At 46.0% G+C, this 19,119-nt stretch overlaps 1 protein-coding gene across 2 annotated transcripts in view; it reads right to left on the bottom strand.

The window, feature by feature from the left end:
• Positions 1-1,182: 1,182 nt before the first annotated feature.
• The window catches only part of SH2D4B (SH2 domain containing 4B), an 86,889-nt gene continuing 68,952 nt past the window's right edge, over positions 1,183-19,119 (bottom strand). The window contains exons 7-8 of one of the 2 annotated variants that reach the window (XM_070781876.1): positions 7,272-7,492; positions 1,187-4,015 (exon numbers count right to left, since the gene is read on the bottom strand). In XM_070781876.1, the coding sequence (XP_070637977.1) occupies positions 3,923-4,015; positions 7,272-7,492 (314 nt within the window). In that variant the 3' untranslated portion in view covers positions 1,187-3,922. Of the gene's footprint in view, positions 4,016-7,271; positions 7,493-19,119 lie in introns of both variants that reach the window. The other variant, XM_070781877.1, reaches the window with a different exon arrangement.

Below are 19,119 nucleotides of genomic sequence, written 5' to 3'. Positions count from 1 at the left end.
AAAAACCACTCTTGGCTCAGGCTGTAGAAACACAGCAGAGAGGCCGAGTTTGGCCTGCAGCTTTAATTTGCAAGGCTTGCTGCTCCAGTTGTGGTCGAAGGCCCAGCAGCGTTGACAGCACCTGAAAACTTGTCAGAAATGCACACCTTCAGGCCCCGCCCCGCAGCCGCCGGAGGACACTCTAAGAACGTCACCCGTGTGCATTTCCACACCCGAGATTGAAAAGCACTGGTGTGAGGTCTACGCAGGCTCCAAAGCCAGACTGGGGAACCCCAGTGCTGCAAGACAACTTCTCTGACAAGTGCCCCTGGGAAAGTTCTGAGCTTCTCTGTGCCTCAGTTTCCCCACATGCAAGAGGAGGATGATGGCACTGTCTCCCTCAGCACGGCTGTGAGAATTACACTCACACACAGAACTCAGCGTTTGTCGTTACTGTTACAAAATCGTGTGCTATTTTCCCAGCGACTGCTCTGAGACAGGCATTGCGGAGAAACTGTGGCCCCGAGAGTTGGAGACACTTGCTTAGAGTCACAAAACAAAGGTCTTTCTGCCTCCAAATTTATCCTCAGGATAATGAAGAATTTAAGGGTACAGAAGGGGGTATGTGCCCCAGAGACTCAGATCTTCCTATTCAACATGTCCTTTCTTGTTTTTTATTTTTTTAAGATTTTTTTTTTTTTACATGTAGACCATTTTAAAAATCTTATTGAATTTGTTACAATATTGTTTCTGTTTTATGTTTTAGCTTTTCGGCTGTAAGGCATTTATAATGTCCAGCCAAGGATCGAACCCACAGCTCCTGCATTGGAAGATGAAGTCTTAACCACTGGACCACCAGGGAAGTCCCAACACATGTCCCATCTAAGGATTCCCTCTCAGTAGCCCTTCGCAGCCCTTGTTCCTTACATATTCCCTCCAGCCACAGTGTGCAGCTCCAACTCCACACACAGGGACCTTCCCCCAAATCTTTCCCCAAGTTCCCCTTTCACTCCTTGAAATTTATCCTCCATTAAGTTGCACAGTGTTTTTTTACAACTTCTCTTTCTAGTTGTGGGTTGTAAATTTTCCTTCTGCTGAGTCCTGTAGCTGGCTGACTGTTTCTCATTATATTTGTAGGCCTCAGGGAAAAAAAATAGGCAATTCCTTTATTTGAGAATCCTGACATTTATTAGCATAATAAAACTCTCAAGATGAGATTGCAGTTTTCCAGACAGTAATTTCATTTGCAGGACAACTTACAAGGAATTTATTTTAAGGCCAGGTAAAACCTAAAATCTATGAGACATGCAGAAAATGCAGGCCCCAAATAAAAGGAAATAAATGAGCTGGGCATGGGAAACTCAGCTGTTGTCTCTCACAAGTTAATTAGGGGTGACAGGAACAACAGCTCAGGGAATCGAGTTCTCAACCCATCCTGGTCTGCTTTCAAAGCTGCTGCTGAAGAGAAGTTTCTTCTTGTTAGTTCCTCCTAACACCTAGCAAATCATCACATCCTATCCCCTTGACACTTGAAACCATCGTCACTGTTAAAGCAGTTGTCACCAGCAATACCTTCCATTTCACAGGACTCTCATGTTTATCATTTGACTGACCTGCCAAGAGGCCTAGTGATGGCCATATAGGAAATTCTCTTCTCAGTTACACTGAACTTTAGTGAGGTTAAATGACATGAACAGCGTCATATGGCTAGTTAAATAGCAGCCAAAACTCTAATTCGATTCCTCAGAGTCTACTAGAAAGAAGGTAATTATAATAATAATAATAATCAGGTTTTAAAGCACTTTGCAGTTCAGAAAGCCGATTCCCTCAGTCACTTTCTTGCATCCATTCAGGGCCCCTGCAATGCAGTGATATAGGAGGGAGGCCAGGAAGTCACGATGCAGATTTTATATAAAACACATTTGTATGATGGATTCTTACCCTGGCTTCCCCAAAATGCTAAGCCTGTGGCACATGCTTATGTGCTGCTGTTTCACATGGGAACAAAGTCCCAAGGGACCAGGAGAGAAGGAAAAAAAAAAAAAGCAGAAGTGACACAGAGATGGAGGGGATGGAACTGATCCAGCTACTGCTTGTTTCATCATGACCAGTTGCTTGGTTTTATCAGACTGTCTTAATATGTCTTGCATAAGAAGAACTGCCTTGTGGTATAGTCCATCCAGAAGAGAGGAGGAAGGGAGAAGAACTGATCAGCAGCCTCTGTCTCCCATTGATCCAAAATTCCCTGCATGGGGAATTAACTTCCCAGCTCTCCTTGGTTGCATGGTGTCTCAATGCCTCTGCAGTAACAGAAGAATAGTCCATAGCACCACACGTGGCAAGGCACCACTGGCCAATGCTTACGTGAAGCTGATCAACATGGTAGGGAAGAGTAGAGCCCATTCAGAACTGGTTTTAGTGGTGGAGACTGGAGTAAAACAAGTAGCAAGTAGCCAAGGTGATCTGAGGAATGGGTGAGGTCAGTGGTGGAATAGAGCATGAGAGATATTTGATACAACTATCAAGTAAGGTAACCAGTCCACTGATGGCCAGAGTCCATTCATCCTTTTACTCCCACAAAATACAATACTGCCAGCATTATAATACTAGTCAGTTTCAGGGTGTGATTTGAACCCAAGTCTGCTTGATTCTGCAGCCTATAAAATTCCCATGATAACATGTCATATACAAATACATATAATCCATAAATGTAAAACATGAGCATGCAAAGACACCGATGCTGAAAGTTATTGAGGAGTTACTGGGAGAGTCTTTTTGTTAATAAGAAGAATGTACTCAGTATAAACACAGTATAAATAGCACATACTCAGTACAAATAGGCATGCGAGCATGCATGCTCAGTCGCTTCAGTCGAGTCCGACTCTTTGCAACCCTATGGACTATAGCCCACAAGGCTCCTTTGTCATGGGATTCTCCAAGCAAGAATACTAGAGTGGTTGCCATTTCCTTCTCCAGGGGATCTTCCTGACCCAGGGAGAGAACCCGAGTCTCTTATGTCTCCTGCATTGGCAGGCAGGTTCTTTACCACTAATGCCGCCTGGGAAGCCCAGTATAAATGGACAGTAGAATCAAAATCAAAAGGACTGTGAGGATAGAGCTAATTATTTGAGTAACCTGCATAAACAGGACCACATCCTAGAAAGCAAAGGCCATATCAGAGGTCTACAAACCATCCTTGGATTTTTAATTCTCCCTGGGGCTTAGGCACATCTGTAGAAATACAAGAAACCACTGCCTCAATATTGCAAAACTGAGGCCAACATATGATTCCAAGAAAAAGGAGAGGTGGCAGAAGAAGAGGAAAATACAAAGGCAGGGCGAAGTCATCTGTTCTGGAAGCTGGGACTCAGAGGCCTTAGGTAATTCCAATGATAATGTCAGTGAGAACGAATATCATTTAAAATACAGTACCTATGCCTTCCATATAAATTCTTTACAATATTTCTTCCCTAATCTCCATGACTTTATAAACAGCGACAAATAGAACTTACTAGAAATCATTGCTGACAAGTGTTGGAAAACTTTCAAAAGAAGTACATTCATTCAACAAACATTTATTGAATGTCTACCATAGGTTAAATTCAGAGTTCGGCACTGGAATTATTTGGTTAATTACAACATGACCGTGTACTCTAGGAGTTCAGTTTAGGTCAGCCCTGACAAAACGGCTTTATTTTCTGAGGTCGTATCTAAATTTTTCAGGAAAGAGCTGCATCAGCTATTAGCAATTTCTGTCCTGGGCACTGGGTCAGGAACCACCAACACATACACCATATATTTCATATTTGTTGAAATATACCAATCCACTTGTTCCTCTGGATGTTAGTGGATCTTCCAGAAGGCCATAAGGATTTGAGCTGGGAAGTTCTTGAGTTCAAAAACAGGATGCCCAATGAAGTCCAATTGAGAAGGGGGAAAAGAATCAGTCAAACAACAGATGGTAGTCTGGTGGGCTGTCCCTCTGTCCACAGGGTTCCTGCAGCAACTCTCCCCCTGAAACAGTGATAATTTCCTCCTAAAAAGGAAAAAAAAAAAAGGAAAATTCACTTTTAATCAGAAAAAGGAAATAAATGTCCACCAGAGAGAGACTGGTTCAAGATAGAAAGACTAAGAATATGTATCTCCCTCCTCCTCATTCAAATTTATAGAAATGACAGAAAAAGTGTTCTTAAAAAGAAATAAATCTATAAAAGCATGGGAAAATAAGAAGGAAGGCCACCAACAAAGCAAGACCAAAATCAACATGTGATGAGATTGTCAGAGGAGTAAATGTAGGGCAGGGGGGAGAACAAGTTGTCAGTGGGCAGGTTGGGGGAGCCCCAGACAGCAGAGGTCTGTGCCTCGGGCAGGTGAGGATGTGAGGAGCAGAAGCCAAAGCAATCCAAACGGTTCAGACAATTCCACTCCCAAAGATGAGCTGCTGACTGTCAACTCCAACCTTCGCCACATTAAGAGCCTGGATTTGAGAAACAGCAACTGTATCCACAGATGAACAAATAGGAATTTCAAAGTTCAAAGATTCCTCCCAAAGCCCAAAACTTATAAACATTTAAGGAAAATCATAACCATAAAAGAAAGATGCCAAACTCAAACAATTGAAATGACTCCCAAGAAAATATCAGGTTTATAAAACAAAGAGTCTTTCAGAGATATGTATTAAATTCCTCAGTGAAATAAGAAGATAAATCACCCATGAAACAAGAATGGACTATTATAAAATAAAAGAACCCATTAAAGAACCTGGAAATGAAAGGGACGCCCATTTAAGTTCAACACTTTTTTTCAATAGAAGACCTGGAGAGCGGAATGGACAGAACTAAAGAGCAATTTAGTCGCCAGGAGAACTGACACATCAACACATCAGTAAGAAAAAGACACCTGAGTAGAAAAATGGACAAAGGATATAAACAGATAATTCACAGAAGAAATCCAAGTGGCCATTAAACATGTGAAAAAATCCTCAGCATCAGTGGTAATGAGAGAAATGCAAGCTCAACAACAGTGAGATACATTGTCTGCCCATCTGGTGGGAAAAAATTAAAATGACTGATAATTCCCAGTATTGGCAGCAGTGTCGGGGAACAGCCTCATATAGTTTTGGAAGAAGCATGAATTGGCGCTACATTTTAGGAGGGCAGTCTGGCAGATCTTTACAAAGTAAAATGTGCATAGTCTTGTAGCCAGCAATTCCAGTGTGAGGGATCCATCCCAGAAAAATGTTTGCATGTGTGCCCAAAGTGACACATACAGCACTGTTTGTGATCATGAAAACCTGGAAGCTACGAAAGTGACCAGCAAAAGGAGGATGGAGAACGAAACTGTAAGATACATCCACACCAAGGATATGGTGCATGCCTGGACATCAAAAGATCCCACAGACACATGTCAGCAACAACCAGCTTGTCCTGATAATACACAAATGTAAGGTATAGTGTTTTCGTGCTTTACACAGTGATATCTCATTGAAACCTTCCTGACCCTGAAGAGGTGAGTACTATTATTAACCCTATCTTACTGAGGAGGAAGGGCTTCCGTGGTGGTTCACTGGTAAAGAATCCACCTGCCAATGAAGGAGACGCGAGTTCAATTCCTGGGTCGGGAAGATCCCCTGGAGGAGAGCATGGCAACCCACTCCAGTATTCTTGCCTGGAGAATCCCCGTGGACAGAGAAGCCTGGCAGGCTACAGTCCATGGGGTCGCTAAGAGTCAGATACGACTTAGCAACAACAACACTGAGGAAGACACTAAAGTCCCAAATTTGAATAGTTGCCCAAAATGACACACAATAATGAAGCAGGGGCTTAAAACTTGGAGCTTGATTTCAGGGACTCTGCTTTCAAAACATGCATTCAAGGATATGGTGTGAAAGTGTTAGTTGCTCAGTCATGTCCGACTCTTTGTGACCTCACGGACTATAACCCGCCAGGCTCCTTGGTCCATGCAATTCTGCACGCAAGAATACTGAAGTGGGCTGCCATTCCCTTCTCCAGGGGATCTTCCTGACCCAGAGACTGAACCCACGTCTCTTGCATCTCCTGCCTTGGCAGGCAGATTCTTTACAAGTGTACTACCTGGGGACCCAGAGTCATGGCGAAAGTTAAATACAACACGAATCATGGATGAGCGCAACCGGCACAGCGCTCAAAACAGAGCAGGTGCCAACGTCCACACACCCCTCCTTCCTCTGTCCTATGGCTGAAATGTAAGGAGAAAGTCTGGTTAACCGAGTTTTCCAGGCAGTTCTCTCCTCCCAGCATCTAGCTATTTGTAATTGGATAGTTTTCTATGCGCTTTACTTGAAGTAAGAGCTGCCCTAGAGACCTGGGGATATCCATAAAGAAAAAGTAATACGAATCCCAGAGTCCCTTTTATAGCAAAAACCCAGTGAGATGGCTACGGAATTCTGTGAACATTTCTACACCTGCCAAGCTCAGGGAGATGGGGACCCCTGTGTTGTCACAGCTCTCCGTCCTAGAATCCTGGGCCCTACCTTTCTGGGTCACTGAGCTCCACAGCTGGCTTTCTCACAGGTAGTACTGAAGCCACATTAACACAAAAGTTGTTTCTTTTTATACACACTGTTTGGAAGGCAACATCTCTTCTAATGTGAGGTCCCCGGCAGGGGAACAAATAACAAATAGAGTTGTGGGAAACAAGAATGCGCATACCGCTTCACAGTTATAGGGCGCTGTTACACACAGTCCCCGTGTAAGACTCACAGGAGCCAAGCTAAGTATTATTTATAAGACATTTGTTTGCCTAGTTAGGGGACTTCAGCTTGGCATGAATAAGGAAACTGCTGGAGGTCACACACAAAAGTGGTAAGGCTGTATTTGGAACAAGAGGCACCAGAAAAGCTTCTCTAACTGCAGGGTTGCCTGCTCAACTTCAGCCAACCCTACGAAGCTGCCAGAGGCTTGTCTAGAACATGCTCAAGAGGGACATCCTGGAAAAGCTGGGGGTGAGACATGGGCTTGGACAGAAGGCAAGTCAACCAGCCAGCCCCCTTCTCACTCAGGTACTCAAGGTGAGAACACGCCTGCGGACCAGGGCTGGAGATGCCCGCATGAGTAAAGGGTTGCCCAGAGAAAAACAGCAATTCCAGAGCCTGGTCTAGACAATCTCTGGCCTCTTCGATCAGGATGATCTAGATCCCTGTGATCCTAAAGAATTTCTGGGGCTACCTGCTCACTCTCCATCCTCATCTCTTAGAATGCCCACAGCCTGGAATTTCCTGCCCTCCCCCACGTCAGCAACCCTAAGAGGAATACCTTGTGGAAATCAATGAGATCTGTGAGTGTCGCGTGGCGATTGGGGTCCACTCCCAGGAAGCTGTAAAAATCCCCAGAGGCATCCACAAGAAAATGCTTGAACCCCTTCTGCAGGCGGTAGGAGAGGGTATAACCCCAGATTTTCTCACTGACCCGGACCAGAAATGCACCCTCGGTCATATTCTCAAGGAGATCTTCGGCATCTTCTCGGCTGATAATTCCTGGTTTAAAAAAGAAAAGAAAAAAATGTCAGCAGATTCTGCAACCCCTTTCTCATCCAGCCACGCTTCCCAGCTCATCCCTGCCCCTCAGCCTCTGTGAAAGGTCTAGAGAAAAGGGGAGCCTCAGGAGCTGTCCACACTTCCCTTATTCCAGTGAGGGGACCTCTTGGCCCGGAGCAACTAGCGGCGGTGAGCTTGGGGGCAGAGTTTCTACTAAGACCCCAGGTTAGCATGCTTTCCTCCAAATTAAGCCACACTAATTTGGATTAATTGGGTAAAATCGGGCAAGCAAAGAACTAGTAATGAGCTGGAATTTTAGCGCCTATCGATTACAAATACAAGACAACAGACATTGTGCTGTGGAGATCCTTGAGAGTCCTGCTTTAATGAACAGACCAGAATGACTTACGATTACTGCCTTGGTTATCTCTCTGGTACCTGTGAGTAAGCACCTGGAGACAACAGTTCCTCTTAGGAAGTAAAAAGATTTCCTCTGTCTATCTATGGACACAAGGCAAACAGTTTCTTAATAGGGGCACAGAATTAAGCACCACTTCAGCTCAAAGAACAAAACATTCTCATGGTCTGCAGTTCTACACAATGTGGCTTCACCAGAGTACGACAGTCAGGTCTGGCCTTAAGAGGTGTTTGTGCATCAGTGTCAATCCCCTGAAAGACTTCTCAGGAGCTGCTCTCTTCTGGGGAGTATCGGAGGGGCCATGTGTCTGGTGGGTCAGGCTTTGGAGGGCAGGGTGGTGGGAAAAGGAGAGTGAGACTTAGTCTACTTGTCCATCCCTGCTGGCACCTGCCTATGGGACCTTCAGCCAAGCCCTCAACTTCTCCAAGGCCTTTTAACACTTAAATGACCGTCTTAACCTATCTATTTCAAGGGCATGTTATGATTTTCAAGTGAGACCAAGAATTGAAAAATCATTTCATAAACAGAAGAGCTGTGGGAATGTGGGCTCCTGCTCTCATCTGTTATTTGGGGGAAAGGTAAATTTGCAACACAATGTCCTCTTACACACCCACGTATTTACCATCTACATACATTCAGCAGGGTTCTGCCAGTCACACAGCAGAGGGCAGAAGGTGGCTGGGCTGCTCGTCACGCTGACCCTGAAGGCACACTCAGCACCCCCACCCCCCATCAGGGCACCCCCAGTGCCTCTGCCATGATTCAGTGCAGGGACACTCCCTTCTCTGATCTTTCCTGCTTCACAGGAGGTGTGGCAGGACCCCCTTGTGCCCAAAGCAGAGGACACAGAAGCCACCACACAGTCACAGGTCCCCTGTTAAGATAGCCAACAGCATAAATGGGGGCCACCTCTTTCCTCCTGGGGCCAAGGACTTACCAGGAGGCAATCGAGCCAACAACCCCCACCCCAACCAAGCGGGATAAGCAGAAACCAGGAAGATAGGGGGAGAGAAGCGGGTGGGAAGCACCCCCACCACAGGGCACCTGGAGGATGGCACACACATCCACGCAGGAGGGTAGATGCCCCCGACGGCCTTGGTGGGTTCAGCTGGAGAAGCAGCGGCAGCCAAAAGAAGACCAACCAAAAGGGCGTCCCAAGGATTTGTCAAAAGACTCAGCAGTGTCCCTCAGCCACCTCCCTGCCCCAATACCAGAGGCCTTAGATCCCAAAGGTGGCTGGGGTGGAGGGGTCAGTAAAGGGAGATAGAGACGAAGCCAAGGCCTATGAAGGAGGAGGACCAGAAGATACCACCTCTGTCCCAACTCGAAGTACCTCAAGCTGAAGCCCAGGGTCAACTGGCGGTGGAGAGGAGAGTTAAAATGGGTGGAAACACTTGATGTGACTTGATTTTTTAATAACCAAAGTGACCAGTAACACCAAAATGACAATGCCACGTCTCAGTTCAGTTCAGTTCAGTCGCTCAGTCGTGTCCGACTCTTTGCGACCCCGTGAACCACAGTACGCCAGGCCTCCCTGTCCATCACCAACTCCCAGAGTCCACCCAAACCTATGTCCATTGTGTCGGTGATGCCATCCAACCATCTCATCTTCTGTCGTCCCCTTCTCCTCCTCTCTGCCATCTAAAACCCTGGAAGATCTTTCCACTGACCTCCATCTGGCAAAGCCTGGCTCAAGAACAGTGGACAGCAGGCTCTGAATGCCCGCTTTCTCTCAGCTGACCTGGAACCCTCACCGAAGGATTTCTCTTCTCTCCCAGGAATCACAGGCTGCTGGCTGCCTATACTCTACCTTTGTGTGGGTTAGAAAACATCCTTCAAGGTGGTTGAACTGGAAAAAGGTGCCTCTCTGAGCCAAAAGGACTAAGCTTACATTTCTGCCCTTCAATTTGTTCTCCCCTAAACCAGCCCCCATTGAAAGTGAAAGTTGCTCAGTCATGTCTGACTCTTTGTGACCCCATGGACAAACAGTCCATGGAATTCTCCAGGCCAGAATACTGGAGTGGGTAGCCTTTCCCTTCTCCAGGAGATCCTCCCAATCCAGGGATTGAACCCAGGTCTCCTGCATTGCAGGCAGATTCTTTACCAGCTGAGCCACAAGGGAAGCCCAAACTAGCCCTATTGGCTTCTCTTTATTCATTTCACATTCTGCCTGACCCATCAGGAATTGTTTTATCCCAGGAAGTGTTGGGACAGCTCACCTTTGGGCTTTCATGACCTTCTGCCCAGACTCTATAGTACATTAGTAAACCAGCTAGAAACCAGCTCAAGGATGGAGACTGGCAGCCATGAGTTCTGCTCAGCCTCCCTTCCAGAGAGACCCTGCTTCAATGAGCAGCATCTGCAGCTGTTTTCCCTGCAGGATCCACCATGCCCAGGAGGTACCACATGCCTGATTCAGGGCAAAGGGTATTATAACTGAGTCCAGGGGTAGCAGAGCCACCATGCCTATCCTATGTTAATGCCGTTCAGTCGGTAAGTCCTGTCCGACTTTTGCAACTCCATGGATTGCAGCACGCCAGGCTTCCCTGTCCTTCACCATCTCCCAGAGTTTGCTCAAACTCATGTCCATTGAGTCAGTGATGCCATCCAACCATGTCATCCTCTGTCATCCCTTTCTCCTCCTGATGACCCTACAAGACACTCTCTTATGTGGGACTCCTCTACTGAGCAGTCTTTTCTCGGGGGCTTCCCCTCAGCCTGACCAAGGTGTTCCTCTGAGCTGCACTCCCGTGTCAGGCTCTTCCTCTTAATCACCCGTCCTTCCTTCCCTCTGCCCGTTTACAGGTATCAGACCTGCACCATGTTCTTAAGACTCTCCCCACCTGTCCCACTCCCTCTTCCTTCATCCTTCAAAGGCATTTCCTCCAATAAAGTTCTTGGACTTCTGCTTTTGGATGACCTGAACAGACAAAGCAACCTTATCTTTATATTCCGAGTGCCAGAGATGTTGGGGGGAGGGGGGCTTGTTTACTTTAGAGCAGTGAATATGCACATGAACTAAAATCACAGCTCAGGGATTTGATCAACAGGTGGCCTTGGGCAGGGCACTTAAGCCCCTCTGAAACCCAGGTCAGTGTCCTCGTCTATTAAATGGTACTGATTATAGCACCTATGTCTTAGATTGTTTGAGACTCCATTACAGTAATGTATTAATGTGCTTATCACATGCGTGAATGTGCTTATCACACATGTGAATGTGCCTGAGAAGTAATGACTACCCAATACCACGTAACTAATCTGTACTGGATACCCTGCTGCTGCTGCTGCTAAGTCGCTTCAGTTGTGTCCAACTCTGTGCGACCCCATAGACGGCAGCCCACCAGGCTCCTCCATCCCTGGGATTCTCCAGGCAAGAACACTGGAGTGGGTTGCCATTTCCTTCTCCAAAGCATGAAAATGAAAAGTGAAACTGAAGTCGCTCAGTCGTGTCCGACTCTTCGCAACCCCATGGACTGCAGCCCACCAGGCTCCTCCGTCCATGGGATTTTCCAGGTAAGAGTACCGGAGTACACGACATATGTGCTACTGTTGGCTGTTACCTCATGCTGATAGCAGCGACGATCATAGTACTGCTGGGCGTGCTACGCACACGCCACACACCCAGTCCTCTCACAGAGGCTGCTGAGGGTGACCTTTTCTGAAGGGGACCACTTGGGTCCCTGGGCCCCAGCCTGGGCTATTCCATATGGGGGAAACAGCAGGCAGCTCAAATAATAAGCATCAGTGAACTCTGTGATACCTCTTTGATGCCTTCCTAGGACTCAAAACTGTAATCTGTCCCAAGACCAAAGGTAATACGGCCTCATAGCTCAGGATGGCAAAGACAATTTTACAGAAAACCAACCCTCAGGAGAATTAGTTGGTGGCTGGGGGATGTGAAGGTTGCTTGGGGGAAGAAGCAGTTGCTTTCCTGCTCCATTACTCTGCTCTCCATCTCTCTCTCCCCAGATCACCCTTAAGCTAAGTGTACTGGGAATCAGCATTAATTGTATCCCATCCCATCCCATCTCCTTTGATACACTTTATAACCTCCTGGCTGAGTAAATGGAGGGGCATACCTCCCCGCTTCTGGCTAGGGAGTGAGCTCACCATCAGGACCACAGAAACTTTCTAACTCTGCTAATAATCAAGATCTTCTGCTGAGGGATACAGCCTTTCCAGATAATGCTCCAGGGTTGTTGACAATTGTTGGAGAATACAGCTACCGATTCTATCTGAGCCAGTTTTCACCCTCAGACAACAGGAAACGTAGTTTTTCCTGTAATTTCCAAAAACACCTCCTTTTCCTTTCTTCCCTTTTCTTTCCTCCAATAAACATTTATCAACCACTCCCTAGGAGCCAGGCCCCATGCTGGGCATCTGAGAGTCAGCATTGAATGAGAAACAATTCCTGCCTTCCAGAATCTTTGATTCTGGATTTAAATCAAGATTAGCAGAATTTTTTATGGGGGGTGGGGGGGATGTGGTGTGAGAGGAGCTCACTGTAACTGGTAGTGATAAAGACCATAGAATATGGGCTCAGAGAGGTAACCCACCCAGCTCTGGAGCCCAGGGATGGAAGTGCCAGTTAGACTGAGAACAGAAAGCTTAAGACAGAGGGGCACGGAAAAGGGGGCAGTTTGCAAAAGGAAAGAGCACATGATTCTTTGTGGCTGGAGGGAGAGCTGAGGAGGAGCTGGGCAGTGGAAAGACGTGTAGAGGTTGGAAGGAGTCAGGCCCCAAAGCACTCTCGACACCATTAGAAGGATTATGGACTTCATTCTGAGAGCAGTGGGGAGTACTGATCTTCCCCAAACAGAGGAAGGACACGAGAATCTTCAAGAGTGGAAAATCGATTGAAGGGTACGGATTAGAGACATACAAGCCAGGGATTTCAACTCCGTGATGGCTTTCTCACGTAAGGGTTGCTTCACAGCTACATTTCCACAGTTGCAACCTTGGTATCCAGCTCCCAAGCCACTAGTCAGCCAGGAACAGTTTCCATTGTGAGGCAGAGGGCCAAGGGTCACATGAGAAGCCTGATATTGAAGCCAGCACTGGGCAGTACCTTGGGGACTTGGTGGCCCCCATCGCATTTAGTCTCCTAACAACCCTACCATCATCAGTTCATAGCTGAGGACACTGAAGTTCAGCAAGACAAGTGACTCACCCAAGGTCACAGAGCTATTAAGTGGTAGAGTCAGAATTTGAACTTAGGGCCTCGGACTCCAAGTCCAGCGCTCTTTGCTCTACACCGTGTTCTCTCATGCAGAGACAGTAAGTACTGTGAAAGACCAAGAAGGAGGAGGTTAATGAGACCTCTGGAAGTCAGGGCGAGATTCATAGAGGCAATGAAGAGGGATGGGAAGTGCGCCTTGAAGCCTGGGTAGATGCTATGTGAGCAGAAAGGAGTGATGATGAGGTGAAAGAGGGGCAGAAGAGGTGAGTGAGTGAAACGTCCCAGTGAAGACCAAGAATGGCACATCCATGGGACATCTATATGACGTGACATAAATTTAATCTACCTCTCAGGAGGTTAAGAGACATGGAGAATGGAATGAAAGGCCTAATACATGAATAATCCGAACACCCCTAAACAGAGAGGAGATTGAAGAGGTGGGAATATCTCAAGAGCGAATGTTGATTGCTCTAAAGCCCGCACCATGACTACTGAAGCCAAGAGCCCTAGAGAAGCCCGTGCACCACACTGGAAAACAGCCCCCACTAGAGAGAGCCACGGGAAGAAACGAAGCCCCAGCACAGCCAGAAATAAATAAATAAATTTTTTTAAAAGAAGTCAAAATTATAAAAAAGAATGAAGGCTGAGAATTAGTCAGCACATAATCGTGAAATGGCACAAAGCTACTCAGTGTCCGAGTTTGTCAACCAGAGAGAAAAGGCAGATTCCCTACAAAGAATAAACAAATTGGTGGCTGACTTTTCAGTTGCAGTAACAGAAGCCAGAGGACAACGGGTTGGTAATATTTTCAGGATGCTGAGAAAAAAAATAGTGGTGTTTAATGAAACTCTCTCAAGGTGAAAGGAAACGTAAAGATATATTCAGAAAAAATTTGAGAGTTTGACTACTAAGAAAATTTTAAAGAATATATATCATTTAGAAGAAATATAATCCTAGACAGAGAATCTGAGATGCTAGAAGAAATGATGAGTATGGCTACTTTAAGTCAATTTTTAAAATATATTGACTTACAAAGTAACAATAATCATGGGTAATTTGAGGGTTTAAAAAAGATAGAACTAAATTACTGGATAATACCTTATCATTTGAGAGTAGGATGATTAGAATTTGTTTAGCAAGAGGTTAAAGATATATATTAACAAAGCATGCATGTGAAATCATCTGAATTAACCACTGAAAGACAGGCATTGAGAGTGGTATAACCTCCAAACAGCAGAAGTGGGAAGACGCAATGAGAAAAAAAAATTATTTTTCAATGAAGTATAAAACAAGCTAATAACTGAAAAACAAATACAGTATAGTTCCATTTATATTAAACTGAAAAACTCACAAAGCTAAACACTTGTGTTTGGAGATCAAGATATAAACAATATATGAAGCAAAAAAATGATGGACAAAATACTCAGAATAGAGATCATATCTGATGAAAGGAAGAGGGATAATGGGTGAGCAGAAGGCTGTGCAGGGGCCTCCAGTGACTTTATGCCTTGCTTTTCACCAGGGTCAGTGGCACAAGGAAAAAGAGCTGTAATCTGGCAGAAGCCCAGCGTACAGAGGGAGGCCCTTGATGGGGACTAAGGGGAACAGGGTGTCGGACCTGACCTGACCCACAGGTCCCACAGGTGCCCAAGGCTTCTCTGGGGGTCGGAGGTAATCTGACTCACTGCAACGCCCCCTGTGGGGCCTCTGCGCAGAAAAGACAGGGCCGAGGTCAGGGTCAGGGGCCCTTCAGGGCAGCAGTCCGCTTCCCGTGGTTTCATCAGGTGAGGGTGAGAAGGTGGGGGAGGCAGCAGGGAACATGTACACCAGCACAGCAAAGGAGTCCAGGATGACTTCAGGCTCCTGGCACCTGCACATCAACAGCACGGGTGGGAGTTTGCAGCCAATACTCCCGTGAGGTGGGGCAGCTGCTGCTCCCCGCTCAGGTCTATTATTGCACCTCAGGCACAAATCCCCAAGCATTCTTCCTGACGCCTCCCCTAATCATCTCCCTGGATTCCTCTCAAACACCACCAAAACTCAGAGTTCACTATCAAAATAGTTGCTCCATCTGTACTAATCGACAGCAGCCCCAGGGAAGAGAGGCACTTTAAGCACACTTGCAGAAGACACTCTGCTCTCACGGACCCATAAATCCACACGTTAGCAAATCCTAAAGCAGACCCAGGATTCAGTTCCCATCCCCTCCACCACTTCCACACTGGTCCCTGAAATCATCAGCTCAAATCGAACCTGAGTAACCAAACGAGCTCCTTTTATTTCTCTGTTAGGGCTTCTCCCCAAAAAGGAAGAAAGGCAGGCAGGCCAGACATGACATTTTACTTTTTATGGGTCTCAATTTATCTGACATGCATATTTCTTAAAGCTTTCACCAAAGCTACGCCTCACCGGCCAGCCAACACCACCTCCATTACTGCTCAGCTATTTCTCATTCACTTCTGTGACTTTCCTTTCTTATTGCCACACTTTCCAGACGATAACATTAAGGGGATTGGAATTATTAAGCTCTTCCTTCTCAACAGTTTCTCAGAGCATCCTGAAGCCACAGAGATTGTGACGAATGAGTTCCAATGCCTTCATTTTTTATAACTCCAAATGAAATTTAGCCACAGCTAAGTGCTGAGACAAGGGTTTCACTGGACTAGCTTCTTGGTTTCAGATGTATTATGCACAAGAGGCACCATTCCCTGCCATGACTGCCTGCCTGTTCCAAGCTGACATGCCAGGTTCAAATTATGGATGCCACTATTCACGACAGGGTTGCAACCACCCAGCAAAATGACTTCTGAAACTGGCTACACAAGGATCTTGCGTAGCACTAACCTCAACTGGAAGTAAAAATTCATTATTTGATTCACGCCAGTCTCATTGACTGGATTGTGAGTTTCACTAGGACAGTTATTTTCCTCAATATGGTGGCCCTCCATTGGTCTTGCCCACTCAGGACCATCTGTGCTTCTTCTGGCAAGGGAATGGTGACCTTCTTTTGGGGAGCCACACCTTTCCACTCAAGTCTATCCAGTTGCAATGGGATGGACTTGTCCCTACTCCAGGAGTGGTCATGTGACTCAAGCCTAGCCAATCAGAGAGCTCAACCATTTGGCCATGATGACTGGCTCAGGAGTGGGCATGTGACCACACCAGAGTCAACAAGGCAGAATATTGGGACTAATAATACAAATTATTTGAGAGAAAAGTATGTCCCCTATTCAGCTAGATTTGAAACTAGGAGAACAAGTGCAGGCATGCTACCTCAGGCTGATGTATTGTTTGAGAATAAAAACAACACGGAGAGCAACAGAGCTGAGAGATGGAGAGAGGCCAGTTGCTGAAAACAAGCTCCCTGAATCAAGCAAAGCCTGAAACTGGACTAATCTCTTTTGAGTGTATCGGTTTGATAGCTTTCTGTCAATTGCAAGTGAATGTAAGTGCCACAAGGGGAAGGAAATTGTCAGTTTTGCTCACCACCATACGCCCTGTGCTTAGCACAGTGTCTCACATAAAACTGAAGCTTAATGTTAATAATCAACAAATGATTTAAATACCTTACACAGGAGCCTGCTCCCTAGTGCCCCTGCCCAGACAATTCAACAACCTCAAACTCTAACAAGTACTATTATTACCTTTTCCGGAGAATTGTGCAGGCTTCTCTGGTAGCTCAGCTGGTAAAGAATCCTTCTGTAATGCAGGAGACCTGGGTTCAATCCCTGGGTTGGGAAGATCTCCTGGAGGAGTGCATGGCAACCCACTCCAGTGTTCTTGCCTGGAGAATCCCCACGGACAGAGGAGCCTGGCAGGCTACAGTCCATGGGGTCACAGTCAGACATGACTGAGTGACTAAGCACAGCACAGCACAGAGAATTGTGCAAGGGATAAATGAAATACTGGATGTTTGATGTTTACCAGACACAAAGCACAAAAGAAATTTTCACTAAATTACCAGTTAAAACATAAAAGCCGGTGTGATCCCACACATGAAGCAAACCAACCAAACCCCATGAATACAGACCAGTGTACACCTGAGGAATGGTACCAGATCAGGCAACATCTGCCCAGGGATGCCACCAATCCAAGTGGTACCTCTGAGCACCTCCAGACAGACATGGCCCCAAGCAGGGGACAGGACCTGGAAGTAGATCAGGGACCCAGATCTTGGCCTCTCTCATACCCTCAGTTGCACATCCTCTTGCAAAGTCTAGACAACACGCATGGCAGTCCTGCCCCTGACCATCTCCTCACAAGTGCAGAGAAGACTCTGACACTCAGATGCCCTTTTGGAGAGAAGCAGGGAGTGGAGTGAGACAACCGCAATCCCAAAGCCTATTCTCCCCAAAATGACCAAGTTAACTAAAGATGACCACATTGAAAAGAATGACACTAAACGGAATGGATGAGAGTTCATTTTTTCCCTACCACCTAGAGGGGTAAAAGGGGTTGGTGATAACTTCATGAGATCAGAGAAATTATAGAAAAGTACACTGCATTTTCATTGTACATTTAAATTAGCTTGAAATGTGGCTGTACAAATGTTGGTAGCACTGTGAGCTCTGCATGGGGGGCAGACAGTCTATTCGTGATGATTATAGGAGGAAACACATGTTAATCGCAAGCCACGCTAGCCACATCGATCGCCTGCAGGAAATTCTAGGAGGCTGCAACCTAGAGCAGGCAACGCCCTCCTGCCCTGTGCACTCCTGGGGGCTGATGAGGAGGAATGTGACCTAAACACGTCAAAGCATCCTCTCTATTTTAAATGAAAGCTGGAGGCAAATGGGGCTTCCCTGATGGCTCAGCAGTAAAGAATTTGTCTGCCAATGCAGGAGACGCAGGAGACTTGGGTTTGATCCCTGAGTTGGGATCAAACCTTCTCCCCTGGAGAAGGTAATGGCAACCCATTCCAGTATTCCTGCCTGGAGAATCCATGGACAGAGGAGCCTGGCAGGCTATGGTCCATAGGGCCGCAAAGCTTCAGAGCAGCTGAGCATGCACTCACACAGGCAAATGGCTCTGACATGTGAATCTATAATGAACTTATGGTGGATGAAACTGGAGCCTATTATACAGAGTGAAGTAAGCCAGAAAGAAAAACACCAATACAGTATACTAACGCATATATATGGAATTTAGAAAGATGGTAACGATAACCCTATATGCGAGACAGCAAAAAAGACACAGATGTATAGAACAGTCTTTTGGACTCTGTGGGAGAGGGAGAGGGTGGGATGATTTGGGAGAATGGCATGGAAACATGTATAATATCATATAAGAAACGAATCACCAGTCCAGGTTCGATGCAGGATTCAGGATGCTTGGGGCTGGTGCACTGGGACGACCCAGAGGGATGGTACAGGGAGGGAGGTGGGAGGGGGGTTCAGGATGGGGAGCACGTTTACACCCGTGGCGGATTCATGTCGATGTATGACAAAACCAATACAATATTGTAAAGTAATTAGCCTCCAATTAAAATAAATAAATTTTAAAAAATAGGTAAAATGAATGAAGATATTAGCTTAATGCGACACAAATATAATTTTAAATTTATGTGAAGAAAAATAAAATTATGATTTAAAAAAAATAAAGAACTTAATTACTAAACAAGGTAATTTGAGTATGACAGACTTTTAATACTTAAGCATAAGTGTTATAAAAGTCACTTCCAGAAAGCTTCTCAACTACTGTAGCAACCAGACTCCATTCTCTAGCAAATGTCAAAGCCACCATATTTGTTTCTAGATAAGCAGAGAAAGAAGAGCTCATGGTGGGAAGGTAGGGGAGAAAAGTCATGTGATCTGACCTAATCCCCATCAGACTGGACAAGCCAGGCCTTCACTGTCTTGACTGAAGGGCAGTCTGGCCTCTGTTTACACATCTCAGCAGTAGGTGTGCTCAGGGCTCCTGGACGTAGTTTATTCCACCTCAGGACAACTAACTGCTAAAAAAGATGGTCAGACTGAATCAAAGTTAGCACCCTGTGATTTTCAGAAGTGTTCCACTTCTTGAGGCCTCTGA

This window comes from Bos indicus, chromosome 28, assembly GCF_029378745.1.
Source record: "Bos indicus isolate NIAB-ARS_2022 breed Sahiwal x Tharparkar chromosome 28, NIAB-ARS_B.indTharparkar_mat_pri_1.0, whole genome shotgun sequence".
Taxonomy (NCBI): Eukaryota; Metazoa; Chordata; class Mammalia; order Artiodactyla; family Bovidae; genus Bos; species Bos indicus.
Note: the sequence above shows the minus strand (reverse complement) of the source record. Positions and strands in the feature narration are given on the sequence as shown.